Source organism: Salvia splendens, chromosome 3 (genome assembly GCF_004379255.2).
Source record: "Salvia splendens isolate huo1 chromosome 3, SspV2, whole genome shotgun sequence".
NCBI lineage: Eukaryota > Viridiplantae > Streptophyta > Magnoliopsida > Lamiales > Lamiaceae > Salvia > Salvia splendens.
Window position 1 is genome coordinate 12,360,873 of NC_056034.1, and position 16,963 is coordinate 12,377,835.

At 35.3% G+C, this 16,963-nt stretch overlaps 1 protein-coding gene across 1 annotated transcript; it reads right to left on the reverse strand.

Annotated features, from left to right (window-relative positions):
• Nucleotides 1–1,936: 1,936 nt before the first annotated feature.
• On the reverse strand, nt 1,937–5,070 carry LOC121793834 (cytochrome P450 734A1-like). Its single transcript, XM_042191868.1, has 5 exons — nt 4,696–5,070; nt 3,704–3,927; nt 3,363–3,613; nt 2,620–3,022; nt 1,937–2,544 (listed from the first exon to the last, which is right to left on the reverse strand). The coding sequence occupies exons 1-5, from the start codon at nt 4,976–4,978 to the stop codon at nt 2,113–2,115; spliced, it is 1,593 nt and encodes a 530-aa protein (XP_042047802.1). The 5' UTR covers nt 4,979–5,070; the 3' UTR covers nt 1,937–2,112.
• Between the last annotated feature and the right edge of the window lie 11,893 nt (nt 5,071–16,963).

Genomic DNA, 16,963 nt, shown 5'->3' on the forward strand with positions numbered 1-16,963 from the left:
TTAGCGACTGTAGAGAGAGAATACTATTTTATTTTTATTTTTATTTTTATTTTTATTTTTATTTTTATTTTCATTTTCATTTTCGGCTTTTTAATCGAAATGGAAAATAAAAAGGGGAAATTTATTTATGTTTTTTGCTACGTGTTTTTCAATTGGGCCGTCGGATTCTTTATTTAGCGAAGTCGTTAAATTATAATTATGTGTTAATTAAGGAAGTTCATTAGGTAGATAACATCACTATTAGTATTTTACTATAATTTTTAAATGATTGTTAATGATATGACCTTATTATTTAAAAATATATGGAGGTTGAAAAGTAGCTTTAACCATATTAAATCAAAATAAATTAATTTCAAAAAATGAAGCATGGACAAGTTTATGGATTGAGACCAAGTGATTTGAATCTTTGTTTCACCTATAACATGTGGAATACTTTACTAATTTAGTTCATTCAAGCCCTAAATAAACAATGTACTATTTGATTATCAATTGATATAACATATAGAAAAGTCAGCATTTTACACAGGTAATTGACTCAACTTATTTTAACACAAGTAGTACCCGCAAGTGTACGGGGCTAGTGTAGCAATTAGTAAGCAAGAGTATCATATCCCACAGAGACAATTTCGTATCAACTTAACTACCACGAACAAAGATTAACTACTATCTAGACAATCAAGAAGCGTTTGGTTTGTTCTAACAACTAATAAAAGCATATAATAAGCAAATAATAACTAAGAACACGGAGACACGGTGAGAAAAGATAATATGGAGAAAATTGCAGAACTCAAGGATCCGATGCACAATTCTAAGCTCTTATCCAATCGATTTGCCTTACCTTTTGGTGTCTCTAGAGTTACTAAGCCGACCACAATTATAGATTAAACCCCCTCCCGAGGTGAAAAACCTGTAGATTAGGTGCTAGGATCGAAGTCCCCTTCTAATCCTAAACTCCTAACTCCCAAAAGCTCGATTAGGTCAATGACCTCACTCAAAACCTCAACTCTCCCGAGTTATATTGTATTAAGGTGTGAATTATTCTTATTTCCGGATTAATTATTTCATCTCCCGATTAATCTAATTAATCCTACACAATCAAGTGGTGATCAAGCAATTGAAAGGAATAAACTCAAGAACAATCAAATAACTACAAGAGCAAGGCAAGAACAAAATCAATCGGATAAAAACTATGAAATTAGTGCATCATCACCAAGAATTCTACAAGAAAAGTTTAGCTACTCATGTTCATAAAGGAAGCCATGTTCAACACAAAGTAATCCAACAAAAACATGAAATAAAGATACTAAGTACTCCTGTGAGATCGATCTATGGAGTGAAGCTTCAATCTTCCGATGTGGACTCTTCAATCTTCAATTCTCTCTCTCAAAGGTGTTCTTGAGGGTATGTGTGTGTGTAGGGGCGGTAGGTAGAATGTAATTCGAAACCCTAGGCATTTTCTTTATTTCATTCACTTCAAAAATCGCGTTTTCGGCTTCAGACGCGTCAGACACTCCTACCCGGCCGGGTTGTATTTTTGAACTGGAAATTAAACCCGGCCGGGTCCTCCTTTTAGGGTCGTTGCTGGACTCAAGCCCTACCCGGCCGGGTTATATTTTTGCACTGTAAATTCGACCCGGCCGGGTCCTTCTTCTCGTGCCCCTGCTGCCTCTGAACACTTTATGCTCCATTTTCTCTTCTTTTCACCTATCTTTCCTAGAACACTCAACAAAACACATAGAACTCCAAATGTATAATAATCGGTTAGATGAAGACAATATCGAGTGATAAAATTAACATTTAGCACTTCAACATACCAATTGCACCTATGAAAATATGAGTTTGTCAGTAATTAGTTTTCAAGAGACATATATACCGACAATTAATATGGCATATGAAAACAATTAGTATATCAATTACCATGTTCGTTCACTCTGAATGTTTACAGAGTATTAAATTTTACTAAAAATTGACATGAGATTCACCATTAATACAACAAATCAAAATAGGAGCAAATCAAATTCTTCTCTGGTTTGGGAATTAGGAAGTTCACAAAATTTATAGTTTTTGGTTTGATTAATATATCATACTACCACTAAATTAAATCTGATTAACCTAGTTCAATAACTTTGTAAATACAATAGGTGCACCATGTTGTGGATGGAGTAGCGTCAGCACCGAAGGGGTGTGCTGATACTTGGGCGCCAGCTTAAGAGAGAAACGCTGAAGAATCATTGCAATAGCTAACTTGGCCTCTAGAATGGCCAGGTTTTGGCCAATGCAACGCCGAGCACCTGACCCGAAAGGGAGGTAAGCCAGCGGGTGCTCCACGGCTTGGCTCACACCTTCAGCAAATCTCCTTGGGTTAAATTCTTGCACATCATCACCCCATAGCGTCGAATCGTGATGAACGGCTATGGTTGGGATTAGGACCTCGGTATCCTTTGGAATGTGGATTCCATTTAGGCAAACATCTTCTTTAGCCCGTCTGATCATCGCAACCACCGGTGGGTATAGCCTCACTGACTCGTTTATAATCATTCCCAACTGCATACAAATTATACCAATATAAGTCAGTGATTAAAGAAAAACTAAAGTAATTATGAGGTTATTATGCCATACCAATTTGAGGTTTGCAAGATCATCTTTAGTAGGAGGGGCATCACGTGCTCCGCACACCCTGAAAATCTCGTCACGTGCCTCATCCTGCCAATTGCTGTGCATGGCCAAGAGCACCGCCGTCCACGTCAGCATGGCCGACGTGGTGTGCGTGCCGGCGAAGAATATCGTTTTGCACTCCTCTACTACATCTTCATCGGTAACGGCGGTTGGATCATTCAGGCCAGGTGATTTTCCGGCCGCGTTCATCATCACCTCCAATAAATCGGTCGGCCGCCGATCATTTGACGCCTCGTCGTAGCTCCGATCATCGCTTCTTCTTCGGCGATCGATGAGTTTCAGCAAATAATTCCTAATTTCTTTTGATATTCGCCGAGAAACTCTACTTGCTAATGTTGGCAAGAACCTTAATTGATTAATGGGAAAGATTAAAATTAATTAAAACACATATAATAATTAAACAAATAATTTATCATGCCAGTTTATATTCTATTTTGCTTAATATTTTGAACATCAGAAATTGTATAACTGATATTTAGGTTATATGTGAAATCAATTAAATTATTAAATTCACAATCTGATTCAGGAGTTATGATTTCCGGTCAAAATTCAACAATTCCATATTCTAGACAATTATTGGCATATTATGTTTGTAATGTAAGTAGAATCATGTAGGCATTTAATTTTAAATATGTCAAGAAAATAGTAGTATGAGATGTACCATCAATTGCAATAAAAATACATACCTATAACCAGGGATGAAAGCATTTTGATAAGCTTCAGTGGCATGGGCTGTTTGGTGTGCTTGGAGTTTAGAAATTACTAAACCTTCTTCATAGTTCCTCCCAAAGGTTATTTTGGTAATTACGTCTTCCAACAAATTTTGGAACCAAACAGATACTTCAATCTCAATTTCCAAACTTCCAATTTTGTTCATGTTTTCAGACAATTTCACTAATGCTTCCTCCATGGTTTTAGCCATTATTGGGGCAATTAGCTGCAAATAATTAATTACTTACAAATTAAAAAAAGGGGTTACTTAATGGTAATGCAATAGAAAATAGGGAGTAGTAATTCGAATAAATACCTTGAGATTTTCCATGCGAAAAAAGGGTTGCATAATCCTTCTGTGATGAGCCCATTTGTCTCCTTTGAGATTCAACAAACCATCACCTTCAATTCTTTTAACTTGCAATGGTGGATCATATTTCTCAAAATATTGTGATTTTGAGAAAAATATTTCTTTAATTATGGAAGGATCAGATATTGTGAGACGAGGAGTCGGTCCGAACCATATCAGAAACATTTTACCTGAAAAAATATGTGATTAATTATGAAAAAGCCGAAAATTAATTAAGGGTTTTGACAAATATAATTCAATATAAATAGCAATGAATATATTTGTTGATTAATTTTGTGACACTACTACGTAACGTGAAGTGAATTTGCCAGAAAAAGTCGCATCGCGTTGACATTAATTATTGATGATTACATCATGCAGATAAGAATGATTTTATTTCTAACTGAAAAATACAAATCAAGTCGGCTACCATTAATGGAAAATACAGATAGAATCATTGAATAAAAATTGTAACCATTACACAATTTAATCACAAGTTTACATATCACAAAGATTATATAGTGTAAATCTAGTAAAAGAGATTTCTTGAGAAATGTAACAATCCAAGAAATCAGAATCAAATATACTATGTACTATAATGAATATTGTGTTTCGGTTTAGGAAAGTGTTATTTTATAGCATATAGAGAAAGCAAAGCTACTAAAATTGAAATAATACAATTTATAATCAAATTTTAAAAAAAAATTAACCCACTAAGACGAGCTAGCAAGAGTCGAAACAAGAAGACAAAAGACTACGTCCGATACACCAAAAGATGGCAAAAAGTCAACTAAACATGATGAAGCCTAACAAAAAGACCAACTCATAAGTAATACGAATCTGGCAAAAATAACATACAAACCAGTAGAACAAACTAACAAAAGATCAACTATTATGAAAGGCAACACCACCAGCACAAGGAACAATCAAACAAAAGAAAAGAAAGAATGAATGCATACCATATATCTTCTTCCAAAGATGAATGAAAGATAGAGCTCTAGGGAAAATGTCATGAGAGAGAGGCATGGATTCAGAAGAAGCCTTCAAACTTAAGATGGAAATCTCTCTCAAATTGCCCAAGAAATACTCATATTTTGGGCTATTAATCCCTTGTTGCATGAAATGATTCTCAATTCTTGTGGGTATCCACCAAAAATCATGAACCACAACTTTCATCAAGAAAATCAGAAAAAATGATGAAACTATAAAGTACAAAAAGGAATAGAAGAAACCATCTTCCATGCTTGAAACTTTATTTCCTCTTCTTCTTTTTGATGTCTTTTTTTAGGTGGGGATGGGGATGATATACACTTCTTTTGTGGTTGGGTGAAATAGTGCTTGTTTTATAGAATGGGGAGGGGAGAAGTCAATATTACAGATGTTATAAATTTGGTCATGATTTAGGGGATGTATTTATTTAATATTAAAGTAATTGACATATAGTTGAAAAGTTGAGAAAATTGAAAGGCGGGAATAAAGACAATTGTGTTCTAACTTACATGCAATTGGTGACGTCGTATTTAAAGATGGGATTTTTTAATAGATACTGAGGTTAATTTCTAATAAATACATAAAAAAAGATCATTTATTTTGCAAAAAAATAACTTGAGGTTAATTTCTAATAAATACATAAAAAACATCATTTATTTTGCAAAAAAAAAAACTTATTTATTCGGCCACCAAAACATTGGCATGTCGATTGCATTACCATCAAAAAAAGTAAGGCCATGTTTGGATGGCGGGAAAGTAAAGTTGGCAAGGAAAATGATTCCTGGGAAAATGAATCCCGGAAATATGATTTCTAATAACTTTACTTTCCCGTGTTTGGAAAATATCAAGATTTGAAAGTATATATTTGATTTAAACACTAAACTAAAAATATACTTATCATTTTTTATTTATAAAAAATAATAATACATATTATTTAATAAATTATTAATTACAAATGATAATAATTATATTATTTTATTTATTATTACGATGGATAGTTTAAATATGGATTATACATCATAATATATAATAATATAATAATAAATAAGATTATTATTATCATTATATTTACTTAATTTTTAATTGAATAAATTTTATAATTTAAAATTTCACTACAATTTTATTGTTAATTACTAATTTATAAATTAATAAGTATTATATAATTATAATTATACTTATTATTATTATGATAATAAAAATAAAAAAATATATTAATAATATAGTTATAATTATGATAATTTGAATTATAGTTATTTATTATCCTGAAATTAAGTATGGTTTATACTTTTAAATTATTTTTAAAACATTGTAATAAATAATAACAATAATAATGATGATGATGATAATAATAATAATAATAATAATAATAATAATAATAATAATAATAATAATAATAACAATAATAATAATAATAATAAACTGTACTATATTGCATTAAATATGTAAGAATCCTAAAACAGGGAAAAAAGAATACCTAAGAAAAGTTAGGATTCAGAATCCTGGAAAGTTGTATTAACTTTCCTTCTGGAAAGTTGTATTAACTTTCCTTGTTTCAGGATTTTGATTACTTTAATAAATATACTTATCATTTTTTATTTATAAAAAATAATAATACATATTATTTAATAAATTATTAATTACAAATGATAATAATTATATTATTTTATTTATTATTACGATGGATAGTTTAAATATGGATTATACATCATAATATATAATAATATAATAATAAATAAGATTATTATTATCATTATATTTACTTAATTTTTAATTGAATAAATTTTATAATTTAAAATTTCACTACAATTTTATTGTTAATTACTAATTTATAAATTAATAAGTATTATATAATTATAATTATACTTATTATTATTATGATAATAAAAATAAAAAATATATTAATAATATAGTTATAATTATGATAATTTGAATTATAGTTATTTATTATCCTGAAATTAAGTATGGTTTATACTTTTAAATTATTTTTAAAACATTGTAATAAATAATAACAATAATAATGATGATGATGATGATAATAATAATAATAATAATAATAATAATAATAATAATAATAATAATAATAATAATAATAATAATAATAATAATAAACTGTACTATATTGCATTAAATATGTAAGAATCCTAAAACGGGGAAAAAAGAATACCTAAGAAAAGTTAGGATTCAGAATCCTGGAAAGTTGTATTAACTTTCCTTATTTCAGGATTTTGATTACTTTCCCAGTTTGATTAAAAACGGAAACAAACACATGAATTTAAAATTTAAGGAATCAGATTACTTTCCCCTACAGAATCCTGGCAACCAAACATGGCCTAAATGTATTGACTCTCTACGACTCACTACGAGCACGTTTAAAACCGTGTTACAACTACATAACTAATGAACATTGTGTATTGCTACAAATTGGCAATTAATACTCCCTCCGTTCCATAGTAGTGGAGTCATTTTGCCATTTTGGTACGTTCCATAGTAGTGGAGTCATTTCCCTTTTTAGTAAAAGTTAACACATTTCTTCTCACTTACTTTACTCTCTCTTACTTTATTCTCTCTTCATCTCTCTACTTTCTTAATCTCCGTGCCAAAAAGAAATGCCTCCACTACAATGGAACGGAGGGAGTACTAAACATTAAGAATGTTTCTTATTAGATATATATTTAATAATGATAAATTACATAAATCCTATATGTCGATAATTTTTTTATTGCATTTAGAAAGGCTCAAAACCAAAAAAGACGTGCAGAGATCCAACGTACAAAAGAGATTTAACATATTAACAAAAACAACAAAGTAACAATTACAAAAGAAGGCTTACAAAACCAAAAAAAAAATCAAACATGACAACAACCAAGCAACAATACTCCAATGACGCAGCTAAAAAAAGAAGAGAGATAAAAGTCTATCGACGAGCTTCACTAAGAAACATACCTACTACTCCACTTTTCAACCTCCATTCCAACCTCTGATATTTCCCAAATCTTCTGTTGATTGTTGATGAAGTGAGTGAGAGTGCAAACCTTGGGCACCAATTCCTAATCCACGAGTGAAGGTGCAGAATTAACATTTTTTTCTCGAAGTCTCAATTTGGTTCAAAACCTTGAAATATCATTTTTATTCCGAATAAACCAAATCGACCATGATATCACGTAAAATAAGGAGATCCACAACTTCTTGTCAAACTTGCTAAAAGGAGTGCTCAACCAAGATAGGAAACACATGCTATTGGCTCTTTGGTTAAGCAAAAAGATATATTCCACCTGTTGCGGCAGTAGTACCAAAGGCTACTAGAGACTCTTACAAGTATATAAGGCCATCCACTATGCGGCGCGCCATTGTCCCGCGTTCCATTGCGAAGAGACGGAACGCTCGCAACGCGTTGCGGCACACCGGCCTTTCCCGCTACCCGTCCCTGCGAGACAAGAGACGGGTTGTCTCGCCACGCGCCATGGAGACATGGTGCGCCCCTGCGCCATGCGTGACGCTCACTCGCCGGCCCGCGAGTGGGCGTCGTCACGCACTGACGCAATAAATCTTTTTTTTTAAAAAAATCAAATTTTAAAAAAAAATAAAAAAATTTTGTAAACGGTAATATTACCGTTTATATCCGTTTTTCTTTTTTTATTTTTTAATTAATTTTTTTACTCTATAAATACTCATAATTCATCATCATTTCACACACAACTACACATCTATTCTTCCTAAATCATCTCATTTTCCTCTCCATTTTTCATCTAACATCTCATCACAAAATGTCCGGCGACAGCAACTCCGGCGGTGGAGGCTCCGGCGGGTGGGATCTCAACGCGTTCGGCGATTGGGAGACCATGTACAACACACTAGGTGGTTCCGGTTCGTCGACGCCGGGCACCCAGGGTTCGGCGACGCCGGGGGGTTACCAACCACCCAATTTTGACGTGGATGCATATGTCCGTCCCTCCGACCCGCGGTATTCGCAGGGATTATCCCAGATTCGGGAGGATTTCCCGTTGAACCCACTCCGGGAGTAGGCCGAGGAGGGGGAGGAGGCTGAGGCGGTGGAAGCTCCAGGGCGGAAGCCCGGGCGGGCGAGGAGGAGGAGGAAGAAGAGGAAGAGGATGAGGATCTAGGTCGGCATCCGTACAGCAACAACGAAACTATGGCGGTGTACAACGCCTGGATTTCCGTCTCGTACGATCCCATCGTCGGTAATCAACAACCCCACAAGTGCTTCTGGGAAAAGGTCCTCCAAACCTACCACCAGATCAAGCCGAAAGGGTCCCGCAAGCGCACATATAAAATGCTCCGCTCTCACTTTGACCGAGTCGACAGACAGGTCAAAATATTCTGCTGCATCTACTCGACCGAAGCGGCGCACTACCAAAGCGGCACCACGGGAGCCGACATTCTGAGGGTGGCTTTGCGCGTCTACAACCAGGACACCGGCAAACAATTCAAATTTGTTGATGTTTGGCAGGCCGTCAAGGACGAGGAACGGTGGGCCGGCGGTGTCCGCTCTAGCTCGGGCTAAACTTCAAAGCGCACGAAGCACACGGCGAGTGGCCAATACTCGTCTGGTGCCACCAGTGAGGGCAGCGACGCACAAGAGGCTGCATCGCATGAGTTTGAGGGTACGGCCGGCGATGACGGGGGACCCAGCCGTGGGCGCTGTCGGCCGCAAGGGACGAAGGCGGCGAAAGAGGCTAGAGCAAGGAAGGGCCGAGGCGAATCAAGCCAGGCGGCCTCGGGATCGGGCTCGGGGGGAGGCTCAAACACCCTTATGGCGGTGAACATGACCGCCACAATGGCGGACACTTCCCGTTTCTCGCCCGCCCAATACCAAGACTGGTGGAACGGAATTGTGTATATGGCAGCACAACTTGGCCTTCCGCCTCCTATTGCACCTCCACCGCCTTCGGGGGATGATTCGCCGGCGGAGTAGTTTTTTTATTTTCTTTAAATTTGTATTTTAAATTATGCAACGTTTATTTTTTAGGATTTAATTGTGTGTTTTTTTATTTTTTTAAATTTTAAGTTGTAATTTTTTTTATGTTGTGTGTTTTTTAATAAAGTGTGTTTGTTTTAATTGAATTGGGTTGGAAATAAAAATAAAAAATGAAATTGAATGAATAGTAATTTAAGGGACGGAGGGTTGCATGTTCCGTCCCTTAGTTAAGGGATGGAGTAAAAAAGTACAGTGGGGCCCTCAAATAGTAGTTTAAGGGACGATATAGAGACAGCGTAGTGGATGGCCTAATGTTCCTAAATTTGAATTTAATTAAATTAAATTACAAAGTAATTTTATAATTAGTTATATTATCTATAGTAATAAAATAAATAAATTATATGGGCAATTTATAACAAATTATCATATTACTTAATAAAAGTTAGTATTATATATATTCAGTAAAAGAATTATTTTTTTTTAATTTGAATATTTTTCTAAATTGTTGCCGACTGATTAGTACTTCCTCTGTCCATGAAAAATTGTCTCATTTTACCATTGGAATGTCTACAAAAAATAGTGTCATTTCTAAAAATGAAAAGTTTATCTCTCAGATTTTACCCACTTTTTCTCTTCTCTCTCATACTTACTTATTTTTTTCTCCACATCTTTTTTTCTTTACTTATTTTTTCTCCTTCTCATTTACTTTACCTTTTTCATTAAAACTCATGTATCCATAAATGACATTATTTTTGTGGTCGGAGGGAGTATGTGATTTATTTTAAATTAATTGATATTTATAAATTAATTTTTAATGTAAAATATCTAAAAAAATTCAATTTTATATATAATGGAGTATATTAATAAGGATGTGATCAATTGCTAACTATTTGCTAATTACTATTAATTATGTCAACAGTCTATATTATAGATATCAATACGAAGGCATTTTGTAGATATGCAAATAGCTTCGTGTTGATTAACAGTTAGCAATTTAAAATAATTAGCAACCTAATAGGACTCTTAATTAATATACATATGTTTATCACTATATACTTTTATAAGTATTTATGGTTAGAGCATCCGCAATGGCGCCCGTCCCCGCAGACGTCCGCCATTGTGCAAAGGTGACGCGGATACGGACGTCCGCTGCGGACACCGGAGTTCTGCAGCGTTCCCGGGACGTCCGTGGCGACGTCCGCCATTGCGTTGACCCCACGGACGTCCGCGCGGACGTCTCGATCATTTTATTATTTTTTTTCTAAAATTCTATAAATACGGCTCGTTGGATTTCATTTCATTCTCCCCACTTGTATTAACGAGTATCTCTCTCTAAATATTTTTCTTTCGAAGATAAATGGAGCACTACGATAGTGATTCCCCCGCCACGAGCGAGTCACAGAGACCGATCTTTCCCGTTGGCGGAAGTACCCGAATGTCCGCCACGATATCCGGAATGGCTGGGATGATGCCCCAACCCCAAATGACGGCGGGGATGATGCCCGGGTACTACAATATGTACACGCCTTGGTATGGGATGATGCCCCAAATGCCCGGGGTGAGTGCCGGAATGACCCCAATGCCGGGGATGATGCCCGGAATACCGGGGATGATGCCGCCCCAGATGCGATGCCCGGGATGATGATGCCGGGGATGATGCAGGGCTCGCTTGTCGCTGCGGGGGGAGTATGCAGGGGGTCCCCCAATCACCGGTGGACAATGTCTATCTCCCCTATATGGATTTACTGTCGACGGAAAACCCCCCGAGTACTCCTCTCGAGACTCAGTTCACTGGCATCGAGACGTTCTCGATGGAGGAGTTGGGGCTATCTCCGATCCGGGATTCTCCCACAGACGCACCAACGGCGACATGGAGGAGGGGGAGGACAGGGAGAGGGAGGGGCAGGGGACGGGGCACTACCTCGCCTGCGGCGGGGTACGATGGTGAGGCGGTGGCCGCTGAGGTGGGGAAGGGATCCAACGGGAAAAAGAGGACCGTCTGGAACACAGAGGAGTGCATCGCGCTTGTGAAGGCGTGGATCAGTATAGTGGAGGATCCATATATCGGGGCTAACCAGCATATCGACAGGATGTGGTGGCGCATTAGCCAAAGCTACCTCCAATTCAAACCGTCAGGGGGGAAACCTCACAACGGAGAGCAATGCCGGAAACAGTGGGAGCGGCTGAAGAGGCAGCTCAGCCGATTCGCCGGCATTTACACAAACAACCTCCTCTCAGCAACCAGCGGCATGTCTGCCGAGGATGTGAAGCTTCTGTCTCACCATCAGTTTATAGACGTTGCGGCGGGCTTCGGTGAATTCAAATATTAGGAGGTGTATCTTGTGGTGCAGTCTTTGGCCAAGTTTACTGCGGGTGTTGAATCTGGCTTGCCGAAGCGGAAGAAGATCAGCGCCTCCGAGGAGTACAGTAGTAGTGCTGGTTCCCACGAACTCCCCCCGCCGAGGCAGAGTTCCCGATACCTTCATCGTCGGCCAGCCGTCGTCGCCCGATGGGGCAAAAGTCCACGGCGCGGATGGCAAGTGGAAGCGCCAGCGGGTCCGCCGAGGCCCAATCGGCAGCTCCTACCCAAAACGATCCCGAGCTCCCCTCACTCGCCCGCGTCGCGCAACATAAAACCCTGTTACGTGCAATGGTTGAATGGCGGACATCGACCGATCGCCATTATAGGTCGTCGCTGAAGGATATCATCAACAGTATGCGGCGCGATTTGGGGTTGGGAGACATGGCGGAGAGTGGCGACGAGTGGACTACCGGCGCGGACGACGAGGGTACTGGCTGCGGGGAATCCGAGGAGTGAGACGACGGGTTTTTTTTAACTATGTAATTTTTTTTAATAATTATGTATGTTTTTTTTTGTACTATGTATGTTTTTTTAAATAAAGTGGTTGCAATTTCTCCGTATTTGTGTCGAAATTTTAATTCCGTAAATTGTTAAATTTGGTGAATTTGTGAATTTTTATTATTGTGAGAAGTCCGTCGGGATGTTCTTGGGGATGTCCTCCACTGTGCAGTAGGATGTCCTTATGACGTGGCAGTGCAATGGGAAGTCCTTATGACGTGGCATGAGGTGTTTTTGAAATGTCCGGGGGATGTCTGTCAGGACATCCACACCACTGAGAATGCTCTTTGGAGCTAGGATCGTGGACCTAATATCACCGCACCGATCACGCACACATATATTATTATTTTATTGTTTTTAAAAAATTAAATGAAAGACGTATGACATATCTATTTTATCATTTGAATTCTGAACTATGTTTGTTTCTTTACATATTTTACAATTAATGTGGAGTAAGCTACTAGCTTTGTATTTATTTTCATTTATTAGTGATGGCGTAGCTTAACAGTGTAGTATCGTACTAAGGATTTATTATTTTCTCGTGTGACTTTGGTGCTAATAGTTTATTTGATTTGACTATATAATATAACTAGTGGGAAGTAACATTCTTACATCTTTTTCGACAAATATATCCTCTGCATTTCGTTCAACTAATTTCAATCTTTGATTAACTTCTACTAGTTTCTTAAAGAACAGGATCGATCACACTCATACACTTTTTTATGTACTTATATAAAATGCTCAAACCAAATAAGACGGGCAAACAAGTTCAACATAAATTTTTTTGATAATAATCCATAGATTTTGATAATAATATTCTCTAAACTCACTAATAAACATTCATAAATGTTGATAATAATATTCTCTAAACTCACAAATAAATTTTGATGATAATATTCTCTAAACTCACTAATAAATTTTGATAATAATATTCTCTAAACTCACTAATAAATTTTGATAATAATACTCTTCATCTAATAAAAAAGTGCACGCTTTGTTATTTTAAGTATCACACAAATTTGTGCGCCTTATCTTTTTTTTTTCTCCTATTTTGGACACAATTTATTTTATCTTTTGTCCCCACTTTCTTCATTTATTTAAATTTTACTCTCGATGGGCAATTTTATTCCTCACAAAAAAACTACTATTTATTTAATAAAAAAAATTAGTTGGTGTTAATTATATTTGTGGGGCAAAAATGTGATGTGACAATATTGGGAAAGATGACCCCAATTCCCAAATCCACCGTTTTTGCATCAAAAAGGTTTGTTCTATAAAATTAAATTATTAGAACAGTCACCTTGCCGAAATCAATCTGAATAAAATTCATGACAGCTTATTTGGATTTTGTATGACTATAGGTATTAGTAGAATATTGCGTTATTTTGCATTTAATTAATGTATTCATAGTAAATATTTATAGATACGTGATGGTAGTCCCTTCAGCCTTTAATATAGTATAATAAGATTTGAATGAAGCGTCGTATTTAAATTGAGATCGTTCACGACACTCATTAGATCATGTGAAGAGGCACATAATATCATATATACCACTATTTCACAAAAAGTAGTTTTCATGATTACGTAATCACTTATCTGAAAATAATTTATTTAATCATTGTATTGTAAATGTTGTTCGTGTTAAGTGTACCTATGGATATTAATACAACATGAAATTTGTGGGAAATTAAATACAGAGATTGAGTTAAAATTTATAATTCGGTAAATTTAGAGAGTTTGAGTTCAAATTTATACACGAAATAAATATTTTGTGGAATTTATCAAGCCGGTAGTATCGATATAATCAATGCAACAGTACTTATATCTTCAATAGAAATTCCCTAAAAAATGAATAGCATTTGGGATGAATATATCTTCAATAGAAAATCCCTCAAAAAATGGATGGCATTTGGGATAAGTATATCTTTCATTAATTAGAAATTCCATCAAAAAATGGACGCCATTTGGGATTTTACCGACCCACTAATTAATCCTCCATTCATTCCATTCTTAATGAGAACAATTTTAATTTTTGACGAAAATATATAACTCAATTACTAAGAAGCTTTTTTCTATACAAGAGATGAATGGTATATTATTATCTATCTTTTTTAAAAAGGCTAATCTTTGTTAATGGTTCATCAAGGTCCAAGGGTAGGCATAATTTCCCATCATCAATATTTAACTGAATTATTTTGGCCATGACCGAACGACGATTTAACATGGGAAGAACTGAAGAATATTATTAATTGCAATGTCTTCACTTAATAACTTTAATTTAATGTTTAAACCCCCCAAAAATCACTTTAAAACAAATCTTAAAAAGAAACAATTACTTGAAACCAAAAAAAAGAAGCAATTACTGTAGAATAAAGGAGTCCGCATCGATTTACTGTAGAATGAATTTCTTTGTGGGTCAAAATTGTTAAGATGAATGAATTAAATAGACAAAATCAGATATCAACAAAATTACAAATATATCCCACTATATATAGTATTTGAAATTTTCATATAAGCATGCATAGATTTTTCCGTCTGGCAAATTTTATTCATAAGACTATAATATTTTAGACTAGAATTAATCACAAGCTAGGCGAGTCAAAGAGTAGACTAATTTTTAAAAAAAAATTTTGGATGAAGAAAAGCTCGAGTCAAAGTCGACTTGTTTCAAATATTCCAAATGCTTCATGAGACAACATATAAAAAATGATATCCACAGCTTTTTCTCAAAATTTGCAAAACGGGAAGGCATGCTATCGGATCCTTGGGCAAACACATGTAGATTTTGATCGATCATATTGTTAGAGTAATGAAGAATGAAAAACTATAAGAGGTCCACTAAAAACATTAAGTACTAACATCAAAGTGCTTGATAACTATAAGATCATTTATTTATTTTTTTATCTATGAGTGGTCAGTAAATAGTAAAATTACTAAGCAAAAGAAGGTGCTCGGTAAATGGGTACCCTTTTTGTATGAATGAAGACTATAGATCGAGGACAACAACATGTGTATACATCGTCATGATTCGACACCAATATTTATATTTGGTGCACACCTCATATAGTTATTGCGGGTTCGAACCACAAGAATGGTCATAAATTTGATGCACGCGGGGGGCCTTCACCTTTTTAGCTGTAATGTGATTGAGGATATGAGCTTGTCCCACTTTCTCTCAATATTTTCGAAATACTACCAAAGCATATAGGGACCATTAATTTTTCACTTTCATTTAATTTTTCTTATCTTATTTTCAAACTGCAAAGAACATAGAGTAGTTGTATTGGCCTTTCTTGTGAAAATTCTCCTTTCTCTATGTCTAGTTGCATGAATATTCCAGAATTCGTGTTAGTAGATTTATTTCTCATAGAAACACATTAATGCCCACACAATTAGCAAAAAGTTCCGAATTGAGCAAAAATAATAATATATCTAGTATTTTCTTTATTTTCTTATAATAGGGTTTTGGGCTGAAATTGGGGATTAGGTTTCATTTCTATGAAACTTATACAAAAAAACATTTAGGACCTTAAAATTTAGCTAGTTTATATAGAAATTAAACTCTAGATTGGTTAATTACTAGTTAAGATTAATACGAGAAAATACAAAAAAATGGAGAATCTAATTCAACTTAGTCAATTATTAATACGAGAGAATACAAGAGTTAGGAAAATCTGATTGAACTAATTTTGACAATATGCTAGGAATGGTCTCTCTTCTGTGTCCGTGAGAATTAATCACTCAAATAATTGCGAATTAGCTTATTAATACCGATTTCCCCATTTTATTCAATTTTCATCCGATCACACCTAAATCTGTCATGCATGTCGTGATCGAGACAATGCTGACTTGCCTAACATATGAAGAACTCCTATATATAAATCAAGATGATAGGTGTGACATATGGATAGTTAATTGTTACATGATGATACACACATAGTCTCTTATACCATATTACATTGTTGGGTGATCTCCCTATTTTAGTATAATTTCTGGCCCAATTTCACTAGTTAGACATTGCAATATATTAACACTCACACACAAATGTTTATCTTCTAATAGATGCCTTTTCAATTTATGGGTGTTCATCTTGTGATTTCTAGATGAAGAAACTATGTATACGCATCTCTTTATTGTCGCTTTTGCCAGCCATTTTGATTTTTTCCTTTTCAGTATCTTTATTTTTTATATGTAGAAAATATTTAGTCCTATATTGGAGGTGAAGAATTAAGGATCGGTAATTCTATGAATGTATTGCTTAATTATTGTGTGCTAGGGTTACAATTCTTATAGATACAATCAATCCCTCCATATGGTAAGGAGATAACCTAGCTATGGTAAGAATCAATTTGTGATCAATTGTCTTAATTACATGATTTCTTTCCAACACTCCCCCTCAAGTTAAGTAACGGGATTCCCGATCCTTAACTTGCTCAGTACT

What these genes read in the sequence shown, in the direction of transcription:
- LOC121793834 (XM_042191868.1), bottom strand. Translation starts at nt 4,978, where the DNA reads ATGGAAGATGGTTTCTTCTATTCCTTTTTGTACTTTATAGTTTCATCA. An exon ending in TTCGCATGGAAAATCTCAAG is followed by an intron (nt 3,614 to 3,703) that starts GTATTTATTCGA and finishes AATTATTTGCAG; the next exon opens with CTAATTGCCCCAATAATGGC. An exon ending in GCTTTCATCCCTGGTTATAG is followed by an intron (nt 3,023 to 3,362) that starts GTATGTATTTTT and finishes TAATCAATTAAG; the next exon opens with GTTCTTGCCAACATTAGCAA.